The sequence below is a fragment of the Mus caroli genome, chromosome 7 (assembly GCF_900094665.2).
Source record: "Mus caroli chromosome 7, CAROLI_EIJ_v1.1, whole genome shotgun sequence".
In the NCBI taxonomy this organism is placed as follows: Eukaryota; Metazoa; Chordata; class Mammalia; order Rodentia; family Muridae; genus Mus; species Mus caroli.
The window spans coordinates 58,773,096-58,798,233 of record NC_034576.1 but is presented as its reverse complement, the minus strand read 5'-3'; the positions used below and the strand labels follow the sequence as shown (position 1 = coordinate 58,798,233).

The 25,138-nt window shown below is 38.4% G+C and overlaps 1 protein-coding gene across 4 annotated transcripts in view; it reads right to left on the bottom strand.

Moving 5' to 3' along the window:
- Positions 1-25,138, bottom strand: part of LOC110297519 (E3 ubiquitin-protein ligase HERC2) — a 171,722-nt gene that overhangs the window by 39,534 nt on the left and 107,050 nt on the right. For all 4 annotated transcript variants that reach the window (XM_021166289.2, XM_029479794.1, XM_029479793.1 and 1 more), the window contains exons 53-68: positions 22,714-22,904; positions 21,180-21,285; positions 21,004-21,095; positions 14,201-14,376; positions 11,083-11,194; positions 9,754-9,835; positions 9,481-9,624; positions 8,213-8,303; positions 7,768-7,945; positions 7,561-7,642; positions 7,304-7,475; positions 6,385-6,529; positions 3,376-3,601; positions 2,227-2,398; positions 837-1,023; positions 260-400 (exon numbers count right to left, since the gene is read on the bottom strand). In XM_021166289.2, the coding sequence (XP_021021948.1) occupies positions 260-400; positions 837-1,023; positions 2,227-2,398; positions 3,376-3,601; positions 6,385-6,529; positions 7,304-7,475; positions 7,561-7,642; positions 7,768-7,945; positions 8,213-8,303; positions 9,481-9,624; positions 9,754-9,835; positions 11,083-11,194; positions 14,201-14,376; positions 21,004-21,095; positions 21,180-21,285; positions 22,714-22,904 (2,297 nt within the window). The remainder of the gene's footprint in view (positions 1-259; positions 401-836; positions 1,024-2,226; positions 2,399-3,375; positions 3,602-6,384; positions 6,530-7,303; positions 7,476-7,560; positions 7,643-7,767; positions 7,946-8,212; positions 8,304-9,480; positions 9,625-9,753; positions 9,836-11,082; positions 11,195-14,200; positions 14,377-21,003; positions 21,096-21,179; positions 21,286-22,713; positions 22,905-25,138) is intronic.

Below are 25,138 nucleotides of genomic sequence, written 5' to 3'. Positions count from 1 at the left end.
CTTCTCAGACTTTCCTTTCTGCCACTTTTCCTTTATCTTCATTTCCCTACTTAAATGATAATACACCTAATTTTTAAAAAGAAAATCCGTAAACTGTATTTTTTCCAACTAGATTACTAATGCACTCTTTGAACTTTACAGAGAGCTTCTGTGACTAATATAGGAGATACAGCATGTTCTAGCTCTAAATATGACTCCTAACTTTTGAGTACATTTAAGGCGATTTTTTATTTGAAGTCAAAGAAGAATGTTTCCTGACCTCTTTGGTTTTAGTCATGGTTTCTGCAATGATGCTGGCAGCTCCTGGGTCATCTGTCACTGGGATAAATGGGCGAGAGGAGGCTGAGGGAGCAGACGGTGTCACTGCAGAGGGGGTCACAGCATCCTCAGATGAGACGATCTGATTGGAGAATACATGAGAGGAAACGTTTAAAAAGTTCAGCTATATGGCACACAGAAACTACTTAAAGCACTTTGGAATGATCCAGTGCTCATATCACCTAGCAACCCTAGTGAGCCAAAACAGCCCATAAGAACAGCAGGACCACAAGTTAGACTATACCGAGTTTACATCTTTCTAAGGAGTCTTTTCCCAGTTAACAAATTCGTTTTCTGACTTTTTACATTTCAGAATTCTATGGGATGACTTTTTAAAAGAGTAAATCTATTTTCATTTCAACACTAAGAAATCTCTTTAAATAGAACATATTTTACTAAGTCAAGCTCAAAATCAAATAGCGACACAAAAATGAGGTGACAGAAGAAGTAGGGTTCCCTAGATAAAGAAAAGCCACCTTTCCCTTCAAATTCAATATTGCTTTAAGATTCCCTTTCACCTCTCTCTTTTCTTGCCACAGATTTGGACTCAGCCTGTCCTCAAGGTCAGCAGGCAGCATGCTGTCCTCCACATTCATGGGGCTGGCCATGGCTGACACGTCAGAGGCAGGCGCTGAGGAGGAGAATGAGGGGCATTCCACTGGGGCGAGCATGCCGGCCGGCATCAAGGCTCCAACCACTGCATCTCTATCAGAACAGAAAGTCAGGGCTGTGGTGATCCACCCTTTCATCTGGGTACCACATGAAGCAGCAGGATAGGTCAAGTGCTCACTACAAGCATGTCTTCATTTTTATAGAATACATACAAATGAGTTTTAGAAAATACTGTGCATTATTAACCAGGTAGCCAACCGCTCTAAGCTAAAATGTATACCCCAATCTTTTTTATAGACATAAGACATACGGTAGCATTTCAGTCCACAATGGATTATATATATTAAACTATGACTTTATAGGACTATATCAACTAGAAAGGCCCCAGTGAGCTTAGTTTACAGGCATATGCTCCTTATAACCTTAATATAATGTGTTTCTAGGAATATAGCCTCATTGTTATACTACACAGCACATGATAATACTTAAGCAACAAGTACAAGAGTATCTAATCTAAAGCCAGAGCACCTATTGGGTTACTGTTGGAACTTGAGGAATAGACGATGTTTAATAACAAGTTGATATAATAATCAGCAAATTAACTCTCCCCTCCATGTCTGTTTTAGGTGTTGCTCTTAAGCTATATAAGCACAACTATCAGATCCACATCCAGGACACATTAACTAATTGATTAACTCATTTAAGTTTTGCTATGATTTGGACCTTCCCCAAAAGACCACGTGGTAAAGTCCTACTACCCAGCTATCACTACTGGGAGGTGGTGGGGCTGGTAAGAGACAGAGTCTAGTGGGTGTCCCTGGGTCAGCAGAACATGTTACTGAGGGGACTGGAACCTTCTGACTCTGAAGTGAGAAGGGTTTGCTCTGCCTTAGCATCCCACCATGATACCAGAGGCCAAAGATAGAAAAGTGACTAAAACAGGCTCCGAGACCACAGCAACAAATGAGTATGTAAGACAGCAAGTGAATCAAAGAATAATCTTTTAAATATCACCATACATTATCAACTCATTCTTTCTCTTCTTTCATACTGATATAGAATTATCAAAAAACTGAAAACATCCTTAAGATTGATTTTCTGATTCATATTTCAATACTCAGTTTATTTTATTATAAAATGCCAAGATCTTAGAAATCCCCAGTGAAGGTATGTGACTTGCAACTCATAGCACTTAACACAGTAACAACATTCATGTAAACATCTGGCCAATTAAAATATTACAAAGCCACGAAGTTTACATAATGGCAGGATTTATAAGCCAACACAGCAGCCTACCTGGCATACATGATCTGCAGTGCTGTAAGGATGTGAGATAAGGCCTGCTGCTTGGCCAGGTTTCCTTCCAGTGACAGGAGGATCTTGGCAAGAGAAGGGCGATTAGGCTTACAGTTATTTGCACCACTTATCTTATTGCTGGAAGAAGAAGAATCAGCATCCGAAGGGACACCTGAAATAGGGAAACAAAAATCGAAGATGTTTTTAAAATCAGAGATTGCTCTTTTTCTCTGGTTTGAGCATTTATGTTATTTTGAAAAAAAGAAACAACTGCACTTTGATATTTATGAAGCGCCTGCTCACATCATCTAGGCTGAAAACCCTGTAATTCAAAATACACTGGGAGTTCTCAAAAGGCTCTCTCCTTGCCAGCCAAAATCTCAGCACAGATAGGGGAGGGGCTCAAGAAGTTCCTCCCACTGTTGAACTTAGGAATGAAAGAGTTTGTTTTGCTTATACTTCAAAATCATAGTCCATCACAGTAAAAATGCAGGCTGGAACCTGAAAGCAGGAACTGATGCAGACCCCATGGAAGAACATTGCTTAACGGCTTATTCCTCATGGCTTACTCAGCATGCAGTCCAAGACCATCCCCAGGACCATCTACCCAGAGTTGCCACCACCCTCAGTGAATTAGACTTGTTGGATTGGGTTGCAGCATCAGGCATGTACTTCAGTGCACAGGGCCCTGGGTTTGATGCCCAATACTAGAACCCCAAAGGATGGAAAGACAAATTCAGTACATCACCATCTAGGAAACTTGGATAAGAAGCATGTACTGATCTAGAGGGCAGCCTCTGTCCCAGAGACATGAGTAGAAATGGTGTAGAGTAGTGTTTGTAACTAGATTCAGCCTCAATATCTACTTTCCTGTTTTCAGCTTTACTAATATCTGTTCTTACCTTCATTAGTTCCCATTTTGTGCATATTTTAGGTTTATTTTGATTTGCTAAGATGAATGCTATAAAGTCTTTCTTTTTTAATGTATACTTTTATGAATTTACCTTAGTATTTCTTTAGACACAGAAACATTGATTTATTAATATCATACGATAACATTGGCATCATTGCATTACTAAATTTTAACAAACATGACAATGAAAAAAATTTACATAAAAACTTGAACAATGTTTATAAATTTTGTGTTACCTAAGTAAGAAGCACCTAGTGGGTCTCTTGCAGTCTGGAAGAGGACAGGCTCATGGACAGATGGTGTGGCTACATCCACTGTTGTCCATGCTACACTATGTGATGACCCACAAGCCACTCGAGTGATCTTCTGGCCTTCCAGGCCTTGCACAAGGGTTGGCTTTCTGTTAACTGTGGTTGTGCCATTGCCTTGTTGGCCATGGTCATTGTCCCCCCAAGCATACACCTGTTAAGGGGTAAAGAATTTATGTTTTTCAAATTCACATAATTTTTAAACACTTACTTGAAAATGTATACAACACATGTCATAGTACTTGAAAGAATTAGACTCTTAAAGATAAAAATCACATACAATGTATCCAGAGAACATGAGTACATACAGTTCTGAGGAAAAATCAACTATGAAAATGCTTCCCAATAATTATAAATACTTAGTATTATTCTAATTAATTATTTTTTTTGGATGGGAGGATGCAGGGCACATCCTTGCTTTGACTAAGTGCAATAACTCTGCCACACCATAAGTTATAAAGGAAAAATAAAATTACCATGCTCATTTTTCAAGTAATTTGCTTTTTAGGTTTTATAGTTATAAAGAATAATTCACTTCTGACTAAACAATAATATCCTAATTTCACTTTCATAAACCAAATTTAAAATATGGCTCAATAGGCTAGTAATAGTATATTCTTATCAAAGCAACAAAATTAGTAATATATATCAAATACTGTGTATTTCCAAAATAAAGCAGATGTAACTTCTCTCATGAAGGTACAGCCTCTAAGTATATCCTCCCACTGTGTAGGCTCAGCCTCTAGCATGCATCAGGTTTTTCGACAGTATAAACTGCTAATAGCTTAGAGGTAGGAGTAACTTTCAATGATAATTTTTATATTCCAACATGGACTTCAGAATGGAGAGGAGATTTACAAAGGCCCCCAACCCAACCTGTGCTGTTTATCAGTAAACAAGATGAACACCATTCTAACAGATCTCCAATATCAGGCTGGTGCAAAACAGATTACAGTTTTGAAGCATACATTTTAAATCTTTTTTTTTTTTTTTGGTTTTTTTCGAGACAGGGTTTCTCTGTGTAGCCCTGGCTGTCCTGGCACTCACTTTGTAGACCAGGCTGGCCTCGAACTCAGAAATCCGCCTGCCTCTGCCTCCCGAGTGCTGGGATTAAAGGCGTGCGCCACCTCGCCCGGCTCCATTTTAAAATGTAAGCCCGGCTTACATTTTAAATCATGTAAGTAGGTCAAAAGAAGTATTTCTTAATCAAAGTGGAAACCATTATAATCAATAAATTCATTTTTGCCTGTAAGAAATACGTTTGTTTCTACAAAAGTCTAAGCTTCAGGATTTGACAAACTCTTAGAAAATATTTTCCGTATCCCATTGGTTGTGGAAAGTATTTCCCCTGTAACATGTATGGAACAGTGGCAGATGAATGGTGAGAGGTCTGGTGCATATGGTGGATGAGGCAAAAGGTCACAGCCCAACTAGTTTAAACTTTGATTCACTGGTTGAACCTGTGGCTCATGCTATTGATTTACTGAGCACCCTTCTAAGATGCAAAGATTTGGGCAAGATTCTGAAAGCAGTAATGGGTCAGACGAGCAGCAAACCATCAACAATGACCATGGCCTTTTCAGGCTTTCCTCCGTGCAAGTTTTGCTTTGGAAAGTGTTTTTGGAGTTTCTTCTCTGTTCAACTACCAAGCCCGCGTCACAGCTGGTTGTTCTATACTATCCACTTTTCATGGCATAGCACAATCTAATCAAAAAAACAGTTCTAGGGGGCTGGAGAGATGGCTCAGCGGTTAAGAGCACTGACTGTTCTTCTGCAGGACCTGAGTTCAAATCCCAGCAACCACATGGTGGCTCACAACCATCTGCAACGAGATCTGGTGCCCTCTTCTGGAGTGTCTGAAGACAGCTACAGTGTAGTTACATATTAAAAACAAAAAACAAACAAACAAATAAACAAAAACAGTTCTATTGTTCATAAATTAAGAGATGACAATGCAAAACTTTCCAATTTGCACCAAATACTGAGTGACTGTTGAATGGTCCAAGCTGAGCTAGCTGGCAATATCCTATGAAGCCCTATGAACCACCCTCCATGACTGTTGTCACTTGATCATTGTCAGCTCCTGATGTTCGGCCACTATGCTTCCCACCTTGAAGGCTTTCCTCTCAAAACATCTATTGCCAGAACTGCATTGTCTATTGTTAACAGTTCCTGGGTCAGACACATTGCTGATTTTGTGAATTGTTGCCATTGCTTTATGACTCATTTTAAACTTAAGAAAGTCACTCAAATTTGGTTTTTGGGTTTTTTTTTTTTTTTGGTCTAATATCATTTCAATAGTTTAATATAAAGACAAGTAATAAGTCATTAGGGAAAAAAAAACTCAAAAAAAAAACAAACAAACAAAAACCCACATATTGAGAAATGTGCATTAAAGTGATGCATAATAGGGGCTGTCGAGATGACTCAGCAAGTAAAAGTCCTTGACTAGGGATCTAGTTCAATCTCCAAGACTTACATGGTACAAGGAGAACCAACTCCACAAAGATGTCCTCTTTGTGCACACATACACACAGATGGACAGACAAAAACGTACTCATAAATAATTATTAAGAAGTATTCATAATAAACTATTTACTTAAGAATATATTTCAGTATCAAATAGCAAATTTCAACAATTCCATTGCACCAACCTAATATTAAAACTCATTCAAGCATCTCAGGAGTTTAGAGGTACTTTTTGTTTTTATTTTCTTGGTGTGGCATGCAAAAGTATGGCCCAGGCTGGCCTGCAACCCACTAATGTAACCTAGGCCAGCCTTCAACTAGCTATCCTCCTGCTCCAGACTTCCAAATGCTGGGATTCTAGACATATATCAGCATACCCATCTGATTACTCCAGTTTTGACAAGATAAGGGGTGTAGCCCAATGAGCACTCCAAGAGGGCACCTTACCACAGGACACTAGAGCCTTACCTGCCCTGAGTCTGTGACTGCTAGGCAATGCAGGGCTCCAACTGCCACATGCACAATCTTTTTCCCTCTCAGTCCTTCCACCACCTGTGGCTTGCGCACATGGACATCAGAGCCATGGCCCAGTCGGAAGTAGTCGCCCTTCCCCCTGAGAAGAAAGCAACATGTCATTACATGGTTCCAGTTTGGCAATGCTATACAAGGAGACTTTCACTGCCATACATCTTCTGGAAAGGAGTGATGATGTCATACATAGTACTCAAGGTCCTCCAACTCTAAAACTACATGCCATATCCAAATTAACTCATGAACTTGGCCAGTAAGCTCTTTCGTGCTGTAACATGTCTTACAATAGCTCAGTTACTATAGATTTCATTGTTTAAAACAAATAAAAAAGAATAGACAGCACTGCAAACTCCCCTTCCAAGTGCTGTGTGGTATGTATTTCCGAGTTGCTAATTGCCTGACATGCCATCCAAGAATGGTCTGGGCACTCAGCTCTTCACACTTTTTAAATAAAGACAGACACACACACAAACACGAGAGAGAGAGAGAGAGAGAGAGAGAGAGAGAGAGAGAGAGAGAGATTGATTGATTGATTTTCTGAGCACCAAATGAAGTTAGAAGTCTGTTTTGCTCTCCTTATTTCACATAGCTTCCAGAAACACAGCATTTTTTTTCAAACCTATTTAAACCTCATGCAAACTGGTTTAAAACTTCTCTAGATTTCTTTACAAAAACACTGTAAGATCTTTCTGTAATATCATCAGTAATCTCAATTCAACAATTTAATACAGATTTTTTTTTTTATATATAACAATGTCAAATGAGTAAGGAAGAAAGTTTTACAAACAGACTAGGCTGTTCACAAGGCTTGCCACACACTCCACATTTGTCAATAACACTGAGGAAGTTCACGTACCACGTCCACACCACTCCTGACTTGGTGAGTGCCAAGGAAAACTGAGCTCCACACTCAATCTGGCATACCCCCTGGCCATTTAGTCTCTCAATGTTCTGGGGAATATTACAGCCTTCACTTCCTCCTCGGCCCAATTTTCCAAAATCACCATCACCCCAAGAAAACACCAAACCTAGGTTTAAAAAATAAATACCTCGGGTAAACAGTTGGTAACATTCATACCCAGCCAGAAACCTACCATCACAACCAGCTCTTACCTTCATCAGTCAGAGCCAATGTCTGTGCATCTCTGCTTCCACATGCAACCTGGATTACTCTGTGACCAAGAAGGACTTTTACCTACTCAATGACAAATTTAAAACAGAATGAAGCATGGGAACTGAGAAAACAAAGTCAATAATGTTCAAGTCTTTAAAAACCTAGACTTAATATTATTTATAAGCAATAAAAATGTGTATACTCACCATTTTGGGCTTCAGCTGTGTTGTATTATCCCCATGTCCCAATCGGCCATACTCTCCAAGGCCCCAAGTGTACAGTTCCCCACTGGATGTCAGGGCTGCACTATGAGAACTCCCACAGGCTATGTCCCTGATACGCTTGGTTTTCAGAGCCTCTATGAGCCTTGGCTTGTCACAGTTCCTAAGGTAAGAGTAAACACTCCTCATCAAACGTCTTTTCACAGAGGTGGCCTATCTTTGGTCAATAAAAAATATATGTATACATCACTCTAACTATCAAACCTTAAAAGACTATGTAAAATCACAGCATATCTAATCCAGGTTTTTAAAAATATTTATTTTAATAAATAAATTATAACATTAATTTTCTGTAAAATAACTGAAATACACTATTATTACTATTTAATAGTTCCCTATTAATGGGTGAGATTGAAGAAAGAAATCTTACATTCTGCTGAAGTGTCCAAGTTTCCCATCATCACCTTCACCCCATGAAAACACCTTCCCATCCACGGTTAAGGCTGTAGCATGCCGGCCACCTGCAACATTCATGCAGGGGAAGGCTGTCAAAGGTTTTTGCTACCCATTCTGCTTGGAATATAGCATGTACTCAATGTGTATGTGTTGACTAAATGAATAAACAGAATTATCACCATACTTATCATACAAGCTATCTAAGTAACATATATGTAAAATAAATGGACTTTTAGTAAATTATAAATTGTTAAAATATTTTACCTACAAAGAAGCAGCAAAATAATAATGATTGTTAGTGGGGCTTCTGTCGCTTTTAGTATATAAGAAGTCAATCCTTAGATAAAAAATACAAAATGAGCACAGGATAATTAGTCAGACTGTCATTACAAATAGCACTCTGCACCATCAGTGGGACTATTTAAACCAACTCCAGACACTGAGTCCAATGATCTGCCTCAGGTTATAGGAATGAGCTTTAGCTATCCAGTCAAGGCTCTACAAACTTTGAGTGTCAGGGCATTGCAGCAGATGAGACTCCTGACACCCAGCATTCACTTTCTACTCTTTATCCCTCCACAGAAGACCCCATATCATCAGGGGCAACAACTTCTACTCTAGAGAGGTGCTGCATGGGGCTAGAGTATTATAGCCACTTTCCCACAAAGAGCCAAAGTTCTTCACAGGTAGATGCCTTATAGATGGGCCCAGACCCTAACCCTAGAGCAGTGGTTCTAAACCTTCCTAATGCTACTACCCTTTAATACAATTTTTCATGTTTTGGTGACCCACAACCATAAAACTATTTCATAACTGTAATTTTGCTGCTAAGTCAAAATGTAAATATCTGATCTGCAGAATATCTGATATGTGACCCCCTCAAAGTGTTGTGACCCATAGATTGAGAACTACTGCTCTAGAGGTTAACAGAGTAGAAAAGTAAATTCTTGTTTTGTATAAGCTACTACCATTTAAATTGTCTGTTAATCATATCCTATCCACTATGAGCATGAATTGAGCTTGGTATCTAGAGTTTAGTTCCATTCCTTAGGAACCTAGCATAGTGCTTCAGAAAAATATTCAGCAAAGCCAAACTGAAAGTGAAGGACAGCAATGAACTCATTTGAAAAATATCTTTCTCATCACTGAAGATTCATATAGGACACTTCAGGAAGTTACTTAAGGGCCTTAATCACTTGAAGGAGCAAAAGCTTATCAGGAACTGCTCACTGATGTCCATACCTGAGTGAACTGCTACCTTCTTGACCACGTAGCTGCTGAGGGCTGTAATCTGCCGAGGAATAGGAACCGTCCCACTAGACATACCCAGACCTAGCCGGCCATTTGTGGCTTCTCCACAAGAATACACCTTCCCTTCCACAGTCACTGCAAGAACAGTCCAAAGAAGTGCCACTTTTCAGAACATAAAAGCTATTTTTATGTTTATAAATTTATAAACAATTAATTATGTTAAAAAATTATAAACATAATTTTCCAATATTAGAATTATCATACCTGCAAACAAGCTCTTAGAACCACCAGCCACCTGAACCACATTCAGGGCTGACAGAGTCTCAGAGAATGAAGGAACCTTTATCTAGAATAGGATATTTAAAACAAACAAAGGAAAAAGATAGTGTTTAAACATTTTAAATCATAAGTGATCTTACCAGATAATATACAGAACAGCTGTTAGTTTCGAATTACCTTAGCTACAGGAATCTTTACCTCTTACATATACATGCTAAAGTATTTTAAAGATGAAAGAATACTATTAGATTGACTTAAATTGGATTTGCAGGGTAGACAAACAATTAGACCAGGAGCTGGGAAGATGATTCAGTCCAGGGCTTGCCACACAGGCACAGGGATTTGAGTTCAATTCCCAGAGTCTATAAAAAAGAGCCAGGCATGGTTTACAATCTCAATGCTGGGGAACAAATGCAGCTAGACCTCTTGAAACTTGCTGGTTAGCCAACCTAGCCTAATCAGTGAGTCTAGTGTGTGAAGAGACCCTGTCTCAAAAAAACAAAGCAAACGGTGAGAGAGGGGCATGACTAAAGACTTCTCACAAACTCGATGTTATCACAGAATACTAAAAAGAGTAGATTTCATCTGATGGAGTTATCTCCAAAGACTAAAATTTGGAGTTAATTGTTTTTGGGACTTAAGATATTATACAATGAATTCAATCTTAGTCCCAGTGTATTATCTGTTATAGTTATTTTTATTGTGAGGGATCTTATCTTTTTTTTGTTAAGTAAATACTTTACAAATTAGCCTTCAACAGAATTATTTATGAAATGAAGTTCAAGAATGGGAGCTGTCATGCGGCTTTTCCTTGAAACTCAAGACTTAGTAGTACTAAGTCTCTAACCATGAGCCACTCCACAATGACAAGTGTGTACATCCATGTGCATTTTTACCACTTCTCTGTGCGCACAAAGCATCCTCTCCATAAAGGCTATTCTACCTCAAATATCCAGTAAGCAAAAGTCACAACTAATTCATCTTTGTACCACTATGGCATTTACACATTATTGTCTAAGTATTTTATTGTACTGAAGGCAAGATATAATTATAAACTATAGTTTTACCTATACATTGTCAAATCATTTCACATGTTTTAGTTTATGCTCTAGTCTTTTAGGTAGGCAGAATACAACTATATCTAAAGGATAGAGACTTCTCACAAACTCAATTTGACAATGTGTATTACTGTTGAAAACTGAATTTCCTAAACCACATTTAGAACATATATCCTTAAAGAGTCTGACTCCTGCTGGGACTCAAGACAGAAGCAACAGTAAGCATTGGCATCAGCTACAGGGCATAAATAAGTACCTTAGAGCCTTTAAGCCCACCAAGCTGGTCCTTGTCATTCAGTCCCCACACAAACACTTTGGTTCTTATTGTAGCTGTTGATTCCAACCCTGGAGTCTTCTTTCTAATAAGACTAGACAAAAACAAAAGTAGAAACAAAATTTACTCAGAATAAAGCATTTAAAACACAAAGGGCACCTCCAAGTAACAGCACATTCTAGTCACTCTGAGGAGCTCTTACAAGATTTGCTTTAACCCCACAATATGTATGAGGAAGTGTTCCGTGAGACCAACACTTATACAAGCGTAGGTGGAAATTGTATCTTACCTTCACCACAACAAACAAACATAATATATATTACTTTGTTTTGGTTTTGTCCGTTTGTTTGTTTGTTTTTGAGACAGGATCTCAGTATGTAATCCTGTCTGGCATGGAATATGTAGTCCAGCCTAGCATGGACTTACTAGGTAGACTGGGCTGTTCTGAGATCTGTGTGCCTCTGCCTCCTGAGTGCTAGGATAGATAATAAGTGTGCATTGCCATACCCAGCAACATGTTATCTTTTAGTAGCAAAATTTATATTTTAGCCTTTTATTGATGGAGAACATTCTGATATCAAATCAATTGGCCATTCCTCCACGATAAGATTCTGTGAGACAAAACTCCTATGATCCAGTGCATATCTGCTTACTTCTTAAACACAAGTAAATATTACAATGCTTCACTAGCTCAAGACAAGTCCTACTTGTCAACAGGGTACACAGTAAACAGAACCCAAATGGACCTGTGGGGCCACTGGGGAAAAGTCCTACCAGAATCTACCTAGAAGTATGTCTTGTGGCATTTGGGGGACATGGGTGGGGTACTGTATGTAGATATGTGTGTGGTCATTTTATTTCTCAAAAAAAAAAATTAAACAGATTTAACTACATGATATTGGGGTTCTTCTGATACACACACATCAGGCAATTTGCTACTTTCTTCCTTTATATTCTCTGTCTACAACACAAGCTACAGTGCCTGGCCACTGGCCCACTAGCCTAGAGGTTCTGCCATCCTCTTATTCTTGAGTTGCTACCTACTTTGCTGAACCCATCTCCTGACCTGTCCTCGATGGTAGGAAACTCAATCAAAATCAGACACAGCACTAGTTCTCAACTTGATAAAAGTCTCATAGTGCACGGGACAGTGTTAAGATTTCCTCAGCTGGTATTTTGAGGCCAAGAGCTAAACCCTGCTCCCCAACTCCCTTTTTAAACTTGTTTTTACATCTATTTTCACAAGAATGGAAGGTTTTGGGTTCTAGAAACCACCCTTTATATAGACTTGAGGTTTTTTTTTTTTTTTAATGTTATATAAGAATAAATATTTGCTTTAGGAGATCAAAACACATTGGTATGGGAATAAACTGTAGAAAAGCTGACTTATCTAATAATAGGCAAAGTAGAGCAAATTAATGTACAAGGTACCAGATTATCATGTAATAGATTTTTGGTCTAAACGTGGCTGAGAAACAAGAGCTGACATTCAGAATGTTCAAGGAATGGTACCATGTTAAGTACTGAATGGTCAGCTAATCATCATCACTATGTACATATGCAACTTGGGAGCTGGCTCTGAGACAAACTGCTTAGACTGTTAATTAATCCAGATACTATTAGCTAATTAATAGTATTATTTTGAAATTTCAAGATGTATCCAAATGTCAATTTTCCTGTTAGTGCATTCAATCATTTAAAAAAAACCAACAACTCATCACTAAGCCATTGATTACCTCACATATATAATAAATATACTAATTAGACCTGCCCAATTCATTTTAGTGGCCACTAAATGAGAAGGCATTAATCTACAATTTTCACATATACTATAGATAAGCTAGTATATACATATAGTATTTCTTTTCATCTTCTTTGAAGAAGTTTAAAATAAGGCAGGACAGCTTCTAAAACCAATACCACAGACCCTGAAATAACATAGCTCACCCACAGTTGCTGGCCTACTCATGACTAAAAGCATGTATTGAGCAGTAATGCAGATGGAATTATTTTCTCTGTCTCCTTACATCACTGAAAGCAACTCGGAGCAAAGTTTTTGTTCAACTGAGTTGGTGCCAATGCCAAGGCTCTGGTTCTACTAGGAATTCAGCATGGTCTTAGCAATGTTGGACAAACAGCAATATGTTTGGCACATAATTGCCAGAACAATTCCACATGCACAGATTCATCTATAAAAACACAACGTGTGAGGAAAGTGTATCTACGATGTTGTTGCTAGCTCTGCAAAGAAGCCTAAAGTAGCCCTTGTTCCATATGTCTTGGAATAGACACACAAATGAAGAATCTGTTGGCCCTGGCATATGCAACTCGATTACTTTTGCCTGCTCACCCTGCTTCATAAAACACTGACTCCTGTCGGGGGCAACATTCCACTGTAGCCCCTCAGGGCAGCACATGCTCCCCTCGCTTCCCAGTTCCAAACTGATGTAGATGAGCCTGCCTGACTTCAGTTTTTATGTTCACCACAGGACTGACCCACAGAAGACACTCCCCAGACATGTGCTGAATGATAACTACAGTAATCATCATCACAATTACACATAAAGTCAGGACTAACAAGAAGTCTAAGATTCCATAAAAATCATATACAAGAACCTAAAGACAATCCAGAAACAGTTTTAAAACAGTGTCTATGTATTTAATGCCACTGAACTATAAACTTAAAATTGTTGAAATGGAAGATTATGCTTAGTATATTCTACCATAATAAAGCACAAGTAAAACACTTAAGTTAATAGTAAAATAACTAGACATTAAATGGATACTATACCATGACTGTAGAAAAACATCTTTTGACACAGGGAAGAAAAAGGAAGCTACAAGGATTTACACCAAAACAGAGACAATTCAGGTTAAAAGAAAAAGTAAACTTTGTTTTCAATCCTCTCTCATGATTATGTTTTGAAATATGTATTTTTTTATGTTTTATTTTCTTGTAAATTAATTATTCTTGAGACCAATCCCAACTAGCTCTATCAAGCACTCTAGTAGGCACGATGCTATCCTCATTCAGAGGAGGCATTTACTCCTGTGACTGGGATGGAATCGAGCACAACAGAATGTAAGTAGAAACTCTAACCTCCCAGTGCTGCCCTTGTCATCCTCCTCCTCCTCATTGTCTGAAGCCAGAAAAGGAACTGCGGCCAAATCCTCCTCCTCAGCACGGATGCGTCCAAGCAGGATGAGACCGTGGATTTTGCAGTCAATTCCTGAGCTCCTGCACTGTTTTATTGCAATCTCAATGTACCTGTGATACTGGATAAGAAAACAAACATCTTAGACTCAAGAAACAGACAATGTTCTGGGAGGATGGGAGATCAGAGACTGCATTTGTTATTTCACGTGTCTGGATAGAAGGCCAAGATAAAAGGCCACCAATGTCAAAGTAACAGAAAGAATAGAGACAGTAAAAAGAAAATGAGGTGGTAGATTTTATTCCACGCCCCCCACCCCAATCTGAGCACTCATCTGAGCATATCAAGGAGTACGGACAGATGAACCTTCAGGGCAGTGCCCTGAAGGGACTCTGAGCTCCCAGTGACAGCATGAGAGCTGCTAAAAGAAACAGGGTGGGTTGTTGAAAATTCAAACTGGGGGAAGAATTTCAAGTTAGCTAGACATGAGCAAACTACACACTACAAAGAGGTGGAGGAATCTGAAATTGAATATTTCTAACACCTAAAATCCTCTCTCCCAAGCACTGCCTGGAGAACAGGTGATCTCACAGCTAGGCAGTGGGAATGTGGCAAGAATGCCAAAGAGACTGAGGCAAGTCTGCCTGTCAACCTGTCAATGAAGGGTAAGGGATCTTGGGATAGAGAAATCCCACGAAACAAGTGAATTAGACCCAGGGAAGAGGCTGCAAAATCTGGAACATGGTGCAGCATCAAAGTCAGGAGCACCAGACTCCAAGCTACAGTGTAGAGCTGCATGAGCATGTATGAGACTGTGAATCTAAGAGTTGCAGCAACCCCGCCCAGGCAATAAGCAAGGAGATACAAAGGTTACATGGAGTTTGTGGCAGCAAAATTTGGCACAGGGTACTGAAGCACAGAACAAACACAAACACAAGCTCTCTCCAACCAGGTTCAAGAAGCTCCAATGAGAATGTAATACCTTCTATTTTATTTTACATTGATTTTAATCATTAATTTTTGATTTTAACATTTTATTTTTTATATATGAATCTTTTATAATTTTAATTCTTTATCCACATTTACATACTGGTATCTTACGTATTCAACTGATATGCTGTAACTTATACTCTGTGGGAAAAGGTTCTTAGGTCTGTGCCTCTTTTCTCTAAATCTGATATACAGTGTTTTCTATTGCTATTTCTATGCCTCTAACCTATCTATACACTTTCCTTTGTACTCTGTTTACTTTTCTTCCCACAGTTCCTTCATTAACTACTTAAATGCTGATACTCTTAACACTGATGTGTTTGTAACATTTCCCTCAACCAGTATACTAGTGTCCCTGTCTGTCTCCAGGTCTTATAGGGATACAAGTGAGGGACACAAACTCACTCCTGCAGCTCCTGGAACTACTGTCAAAGAATCATCACAACTGTTTACTTCAGTCACTTTTCCCTGAACGTAAATCCAAGGAAAGACAATCCACATGGGTTACATGAAAAAAAAAAAAAGAAGAAGAAGAAGAAGAAGAAAAAGGAAAGGGAGAAAAGCAACCCAAAGACAGACAGACAGACAGACAGACAGACACACGCACACACACACACACACACACACACCAAGAGATCCACAAAACAAATTCAAACCCCGTAACACAGCAGTACACCATGACTTCCCCACAAGCTAACATTTGTCAGAACTGGAAAACAAAGACAATGAGATGAAATGCTAGGAAAAGATTCTGAAGTCTTAGTTTTAAAAACTACCAATGACCAAATGAAGACGCAAACTAAAAAGGAGTTACAGAGACAAAGTTTGGAGCTGAGACAAAAGGATGGACCACCTAGAGACTGCCATATCCAGGGATCCATCCCATAATCAGCCTCCAAACGCTGACACCATTGCATACACTAGCAAGATTTTGCTGATAAGACCCTGATATTGCTGTCTCTAGTGAGACTATGCCGGGGTCTGGCAAACACAGAAGTGGATGCTCACAGTCAGCTATTGGATGGATCACAGGGCCCCCAATAGAGGAGCTAGAGAAAATACCCAAGGAGCTAAAGGGATCTGCATCCCTATAGGTAGAACAACATTATGAACTAACCTGTACCCTGGAGCTCTTGACTCTAGCTGCATATGTATCAAAAGATGGCCTAATCGGCCATCACTGGAAAGAGAGGCCCATTGGACATGCAAACTTTATATGCCCCAGTACAGGGGAACGCCAGGGCCAAAAAGTGGGAGTGGGTAGATAGGGGAGTTGAGGGGAGGGTGTGTGGGGGACTTTTGGGATAGCATTGGAAATGGAAATGAAAATGAGGAAAATACGTAATTAAAAAAAAAAAGGAAAAAAAAAGTAGAACTAACAGCACATCATATAAAAAAAAGAAAGAAAGAAAAGGCAATTCAGCCTCCCACGAAGAAACATCAGAATAAAATCAGGCCTGTCATCACTAACCCTAAAAGTCAAGAAATAGAAAATGATGTGTTTCAAGCCCTGAAAGTAATTAACTGTCAACCAAGATTGCAATACCCAGCAAATCTATTCACTAACATTTACAGAGGGCTGGAGAGATATCTCTTAGAGGTTAAGTGCATTGACTGCTCTTCCACAGGTCCTGAGTTCAATTCCCAGTACCCACATGGTGGCTCACAACCATCTGTAATGAGATCTGATGCCCTCTTCTGATGTATCTGAAGACAGCTAGTGTACTTACATATAATAAATAAATCTTAAAAAAAAAAGAACCCCATCTCCCTTTCCTACAAAACCCACCCACACTTAAAAAATAATTTACAGAGAAGTAAGAATGCTTAAAGGCATATACAAATAACAATTCAATGACAATTAGGCCAATAGTGCAAAAAAAAAAAAAAAAAAAAGCCAAGAGACTGATGTACACAGAGGAAGAAGGAGGTTTCACCCCAGAGAATTTAAGAAAGAATACATATCATGAGAACAGAAGAAGAAAGGGAGAGGGAAAACAACACATGACTCAGAAAGAATTCATCATGTCAAACAGCAGAGGAACAAACATCCAAAACTACCAGGAGAGAAAGAAAAAAGTATCAGTAAGCCAGCCAACTAGAACACCACCAAAACCATCAATCACAAAACTGTCTCAGTGATAACCATGAATGTAGATGCGCCTAACTAGCCACCTGCAAGATCTATATACCTCCTCATGATAGAACTGTCAACCTGACACAAACAGGAACCACCTAGGAAATGGGCCTTTGGTCAGCCATGCCTGTGAGCGACTGTCTAGATTAGGTTAATCGAAGACCTTTGCCCACTGAGACTGGCACCAAATCCTGACAGGGACGTGGGTTATGTAAATGCAGAAAGGAACTGAGCATACACTCATTCATTTATTACGCTAGATATAGATTAAGATTCGATGTGACCAACTGTCTTGTGCTCTTGCCACTGTGACTTCCCTGCAATGATAAAACATTAAACTCAGCTGCAATGAACCCTTTCTATGATGTTTTGTCAAAATATTTTATCACAGCAACCAGAAAAGAAACCAAGACACTAACTCATTGAATTAAATGGCACGATCCAACTATCTGTTGTCTCCAAAAACTGAGCCAAAGGTTGGAAATCAACCTACCAAGCAAATGGTGTTGCAAACAAGATGGTAGCAATCTGCACATCTGATAACACAGTCTTCAAGCCACAACTACTCAGAAGAGGTAAGGAGGGTTGCTACAAACTGGGCCAGTAAGATGGCTCACGAGGTAAAGGCACCTGTCTCCAATTCTGACCACACAAATTTGATTTGAGTCAGCTCTCTTATAAGTTGTCCTCTGACCTCTACATATGTGCCATGGTGCACTAGACAGGTAGGTATGTAGATAGGTAGGCAGGTAGGTAGGTAGGTAGGTAGGTAGACAGATAAGTAAACTGCAATAAAAATTACAAAAAGATTTAAAAAGTAAAGAGGGCTACTACATGTTAATAAAGGGAACAATTCATCAAGAGGACCTATTGTAAGTATTTAATATCCTGAATCTTGATGCTCCAAATTCCACAAAACAAACACTAAAAGGCATGAAAGATTACACAGGTCATGACAAATAGTGAGAAACTTCAATACCCTACTCTCAGATATAAGAGTAGATGAGCCAACCAAGCTAAAACTAAAAACTAAATAAAAAAAATATATATATCAGAACTAAAGTATACCATCCACTCTAGGTATGGCGCTTACACACCACTACTCTGCAAGCAGTTGTCTGGATTCTAGGCCAGCCTGTTATATACAAAACGTTCCAGACAAGTTAAGGTCTCATGTTGAGTAGTGAGACCCCTGTCTAAAAAATAAAACAAAACAATCTTTTTTTTAAATCTACAGATCAACTGGACTTAATAGGTATCTATAGAATACTCCACCCATCTCTAAAATCTGATCATGTTACAGGCCACAAAGCAATCAAGAGAGACAGAAACAGACACAGATACAGAAACAAAGAGACAGAAATAATCCCTGAAGCGTATCTGGATACAGTATAGAAACACCAGAAATCTACCCAAATGTGAACCTTAGAAAACACCCAAATACTTGATGATTAAACAATTAGTTTGATTGACTCACTGAAGAAATGAGGGAGGAAAATGCCAAGTTCCTACAATGAGAGTACAATGTATCAGACAGGATAAGCCTCTAGTAGGACTCCCTGAGTAACTGCTAGATCCTTGGACTTCCATTCACAGCTACTACTGAACCATTGTTGGAAATTGGGCTGCAGACTGTAAGTCATCAATAAATTCCTTTACTATATAGAGACTATCCATAAGTTCTGTGACTCTAGAGAACCCTGACTAATACAATAACCAAGTGATAACCCAATTAATACAAACCTCAAGGTTCTAAAAAAATAAAAATAAAAACAAACTAAACCTAAATGGTAAATAATAAAGATAAGGGCACAAATCACTGAAGTAGAAACTAAAAGAAAAATAAATACATAAAATCAGAGCTGGAAAGTCTTTGGAAAGACTAACAGAGTTGACAAATCCCTAGCCAAACTAACCAAAGAGAGAAATAATTTTAATTGATAAAACTAGAGTTGAAAAAGTTGCTAAAAAAGGATCCAAAGAAACACTCAAGATCATTAGAGAATACTTTGAAAATGTACATTTCAAGTTTGGAAATAAATAAGAAACAAAAAATTTTCTAGCTGTATATGACATACTAAAATTAAACAATTTAAACAAATCCATAACATTCAAAGAGATTAAGGCAATATTTAAGTACCTCTTCACAATGAAAAGCCCAGAACTGGATGAATTTACTGGTGAATAATAAGAAAATCTGATAATAATCAATATTTGTGAAAATATTTCACAAAACACAAAAAGGAAAGGTACAGACTCACATTTTACTAAGCCAGTTATCACCTTGACATCAAAACCAAACAACTGCAAATGAAACGACCCATTTCCTTATAAACAGATACAAAAATACCTTTGCAAATTAAGTTCAAAATCACATTAATAAGATAATGTCATGATTGGTTTCATTCCACATGTAAAAGGTTGGTTCAATATATGCAAATCAATCACTGTAATACTATCTTAATAGACTAAATTCAGAAATCCCATAGTCATCTCAATAAATACAGAAAAGGCACTTGACAGATTTGAACTAATGATAAAAATTCCTGAAGAAATTAGGAGTAAATGGAACATACCCCTTGTTGTATATATAATACCAACATTGTATTAAGTGGAGGAAAACTGATATCTCCCCTAAAACTGGAACAAAACAAGAGTACCTGCTTTCTCTAGACTTATACGGTATAGTATTCATCATCTCAGCTACAGCACCAAGTCAAGAGAAAAAAAATAAAAGGGATAAAAACTAGAGAGATGGTAATTTGTAGACAGTAAAGATGCTGTAAATCTAAGAAAAAAACTTGAAGATCTGATAATGTGTTCATTAAAGGCATAGTATACGAAATCATAATAGAAATATTAACTAGCTTTTACTTATATGGCAATAATGAACTTGGTGAGACAGGAACTCAAAAACAAACAAACAAACAAACAAACAAACTCTGTACACTATAGAAGAAGGAAGAGATCCATTTCTCTTCAGTGAATCAGAGTAATTGAAAAGCTAAAACCCTGAAATTGCTAAAGGAGAGTGTAGAGAAAACACTGCATATAGGTATACACAAGAACTTTATACATAGAGCACCAATAGTAGAATAGCCCCAAGAGTTAACAAATGGAATTGCATGGAGTTAAAGAAACCATGAGCAGAGAGAACAGCCAACCTACAGGTTAACCAAAAAACTTTGCCAGGAGACTTCAGAATTTTCAAGAGACACAATAAACTCAGATTGATTCCATCTGTGAGTTATTTTACGACTGTCTCACAAGTTCAGCAGTTGAACCACCGGGTGCAACAACAAAGAAGCACCACAAATACCGCCAGAGAATCTACCACTTAGGGAAGGATACTCAGTGCTGACAAATCCTTGTAGATATAAAGAGTAACCTCAATCAAATTATTTAAAGAGTACTAGGAATATGCACATATGCTTACTACCAAAAAAACAGTAAAAATGTAATCAATTTTGTTTCTTTACCAAGAAGAGTTGTATAAAATAAGGTGCTGAAGAAATATGTAAATCATTTAAGAATGAAAAGTTTGGCTCTGTGCTAATGCATACTAGTCACTCGTATCCTACATGAAATCACACAAAAAGGAACAGGGCCACCACAACTCACCTCTGCACAGTCACTTAGCAGGGGTACAGTGGTGTCAGTTTGGTTGATATTAATTGTCTTTAGTTCAATTAGGTTATTTAAAGAATTTCCACCTAGAACAAAAAAGAGTAAAGAAATCAAATAATCTTTACTAAAAGTAAGGAGATGATTCTTTTAAAGTAAATGAGTTCAATTACCTGACACCACAACTAGGGATGGCATGTAGCTACTGTCCGCTGGATCCACGATCATTTTTAATCTATGAACAAGAACATCTGGAAAAATCTCCAAACGAATCCAATGCTTTTGTTAAAAGGGAAAAACAAAAACAAAAACAAAAACAAAACATTCTCAGTAACCAAAATTTAAGTTATATTTATCTACTAAAATGGTTATCACTAGAACTCGTAGAGGATAAAGGCACTTCCTGCTAAACCTGATGACCTGAATTCAATCCCTAGAACCTACACGGTAAAACCACACATACATACATACACATACATACATACACATACATACATACACACACACACACACACACACAAACCCATATTTTAAGTTAAAGTAAAATAAGACAGTATTGTGGAAGTGTGAACCTATAAGATTTTTTTTTAAATACAAAATGTAACATAAAAACTTAACCTTACTCTGGAAAAACGAGAACATCCCTGTAGGGAAATTGGTTTATGCTTAAATGGGAATTCACATGTCTGCTGTGGGTCCCTGCCAACATTGTTCTTTTTGTTTTGTTTTTGTTTTTTTTTTTTTTTTTGACTGGTCAATAAGGAGTCAATGGCCAATGGCTGGACAGGGGACAGAGGTAGGACTTTTAGGATTTCCTATCAAGAAACACAGAAGAGGGAAGAAGGGGTTCCTTCATGAAAGGAGCATTGGATGGACCACACTGTGAAGGAGTAGGAGGCGTGAGGCAGTCAAAATGTAGGTGCAAAGGTGCAGTCCCATGGGAGGACTGCCCAGAAGGAAACAAGGCAGCAAAGATAAAATATAGATTTAGAAAATGTTAACTCAGGAATACCAGAGCGGAGGGTATGCTAGCTGTGGGGAGGGTGTTTGAAGCTCAACCATTGAGCTAGTTAAGGCAGACTGAATGTAAAGGTTACATGTCTTACATTCGTGAATTCAGAGGTCTTGGGCAGGTGCAGAGCCATGTTTACCCACCAGGAGCATAGACCAACCCTTTAAATATTTACCGGAACACATCCCTCCTTACCACAACCTAATTAGAGCAAGATCTCACTCTAAGCCCCATATATAATATATTTATAGACTTCTGGCTAGAGACAGTCATTTTATACTAAGTCACAGAAATACTATAGTTAGAATAAGATAATGCCCCCACCTCCTCCATCCTGTCTCAGATCTGCCCTGTCAGCACACACAGTTTTAGTGTAATCCCTAAAACTTCTCTGTAAGTTAGAAAAATTTCTAGCCAGAAGTATAAGAACAACTAATACTTTATATATAAAAATATAACAAAAAACAGTGAACCTTTTATCAATTGGCCATTTAATAAAATCTGTTGTTCATTCTGTTTAAAATCTAAAAATACACAACATACTACTCTGTAACTTGAAAATTATTTATGAACTGAAATATAAAATGCATTTTGAGAGGGTATTAGGAAAGCTGCAGGTTCCTCAGTTCACTGCAAAGGTCTACGATCCACCTTCCAAATCAGAGTATTTCCTGACACATCCCACCAAACATTACCTTTCCTTGTGACCCAGATGACTGCCAACAGGGCTCACTGCCATCAATGAGACGAGAAGCCTGGTTTACGGAGGATGAAACATTCAGGCTTTTCACCATTCGGGACCAGCTGTCCAGTAGCATTCCAGGCTGACTGCTGTGACATCGTTTCAGCTGCTTTCCAGAACGGCCACAAAACACTGCAGACTGCCCTATAGCATGTAGTCAAACAGAGTCACACTTGTGCGACTAGTCAGAGCCTCCATGTTTGAGAAACTACGAGAATTACATAGCAAGGAGCTTCTAACTAGACTATTTTTTAAGTCCCTTTAAATTAAAAGAGCTGGTTAATACCAAAAGTGGCTTTTCAAAAAGCCTGCCTGTCTCTGCCTCCCAAGTGCTGGGATTAATGTCTGGGTAGAAAACACTCTTATTAGAACTGTGTTTAGGATCTGAGGGAATAGTTCTGTGGGAAAGTGCTTGCCTGGCAGAATGCCCCTGGATCAATCTCTATAAACCACAAAATATAAAATAAAAATAAAAATGCTTATATGAATGCAGAGCTAAATGTCAAATCTGTAAAGTATTTACATGTCCATTAATGGTAAATTAAAATTTTCGGCTAGCCTTTCCCAACTAGAAGAACCAGACAAAACAAAGTAAATAAACCTCTGTCTGAATGTATCAGATAATGAGGTAAAAAAGAATTAAAAGGCCAGGAGCTAAAGAAGGCTAGAGATAAATGGAAGTTTGCAGAGGAGACACCTAGATCCCTTGAGTATCTGTCATAGAGGAACAAGGGGGCCATGGTATCCACAGAAACCAAGTAGCATTTGAAATTCCAACAGGAAGCATAAAGAGTAATCTCTGAAGTGACATTAGGTTAGGGGCTGTAAAATAGAATACAGTTCAACATACAACTATGTCAATCAAGGACAGTTGACAAAAATAAACTTGAAAAGGTATTTATCACTAAGGCCTGACAAAATAAACCTCTCTTCCCCCCATTCTTTGGACAAAGTGATTATGAGGCCCAAACTGATTCCAGAAACAATGTTTAATATGCAAGGGCCAGGGACCTGGTAGTTAAAGAGTTGCTATTCTAAATGTCCCAGGTTCAATTCCCAACACCTATAGTGGCTCACAGCCATCTGTAACTCCAGTCTCAAGAGATCTAAAGACCTTTTCTGGCTTCCATGGGTATCAGGCATGTACACATGGTACACAGACATATGTGCAGCCAAAGTACTCATACATATAAAATATTTATTTTCAAAATATAAAACCAAGAACACAAAGGTACATAAGGACTACATGCAAACATGATTTAGAACACCAGAAATGAATAAATATAGACCACACACAAAGACTGAAAAAACAAGAAAAAGGATAAATATAACAATACAATTAAGAATTTCATAAGCAGCAAGAGTTTGCTGAAAGGACCCTGATATAGCTGTCTCTTGCGAGACTAGGCCGGGGCCTAGCAAACACAGAAGTGGATGCTCACAGTCAGCTATTGGATGGATCACAGGGCCCCCAATGGAGGAGCTAGAGAAAGTACCCAAGCAGCTGAAGGGATCTGCAACCCTATAAGGTGGGACAACAATATGAACTAACCAGTACCCCCCCAGAGCTCGTGTCTCTAGCTGCATATGTATCAGAAGATGGCCTAATCGGCCATCACTGGAAAGAGAGGCCCATTGGTCATGCAAACTTTATATGCCCCAGTACAGGGGAATGCCAGGGCCAAAAAGTGGGAGTGGGTGGGTAGGGGGGTGGGGGAGGGAGGGTATGGGGGACTTTTGGGATAGCATTGGAAATGTAATTGAGGAAAATACGTAATAAAAAATATTAAAAAAAAAGAATTTCATAAGCAGTTTACAACAGATGAGACTCCAATAAAGAGGCTCTAAAACATCAAGCATGAACTGAGAAGCAACAGTTCACAAAAAAGGAATGAGACAAAAGCAAATACAGAGCCAAGAGCAACCCCCAACCCCAATATAAAAGAATGGCACAAAACTGGCATGCTAAAAAAGGTGGTTGGACAGTTTTCTAGAACTAACCAAAAATATCAAGCCATAGAATTAAGAAGCCTTACCCACCCAATATTGATAAATATAAAAAGCATGTATCTATGCACATGTAAAATTTATTTGTTGATACAAAGATATTTCAAAATCAGATTAAGGGGAAACAATTATAGGCATTAATGGCCCCACAATGGCCAGCTGACTTAAGCAGAAAGACAATGAACCAAATTCCAATGGCATAGAATTGCAAAGTGATGAAGGAAAATGCCTAGGAAAGATAATGCTCAGAACTATAGAAAACAATAAGCTTAGTAGGACATGCCTATAATCTTGGCACTGAGGAGCTAGAGGCAAGAGGAACAAAGTCAGGCTCCACTACACAGACAGTTTAAGGCTAGCTTGCCTACATA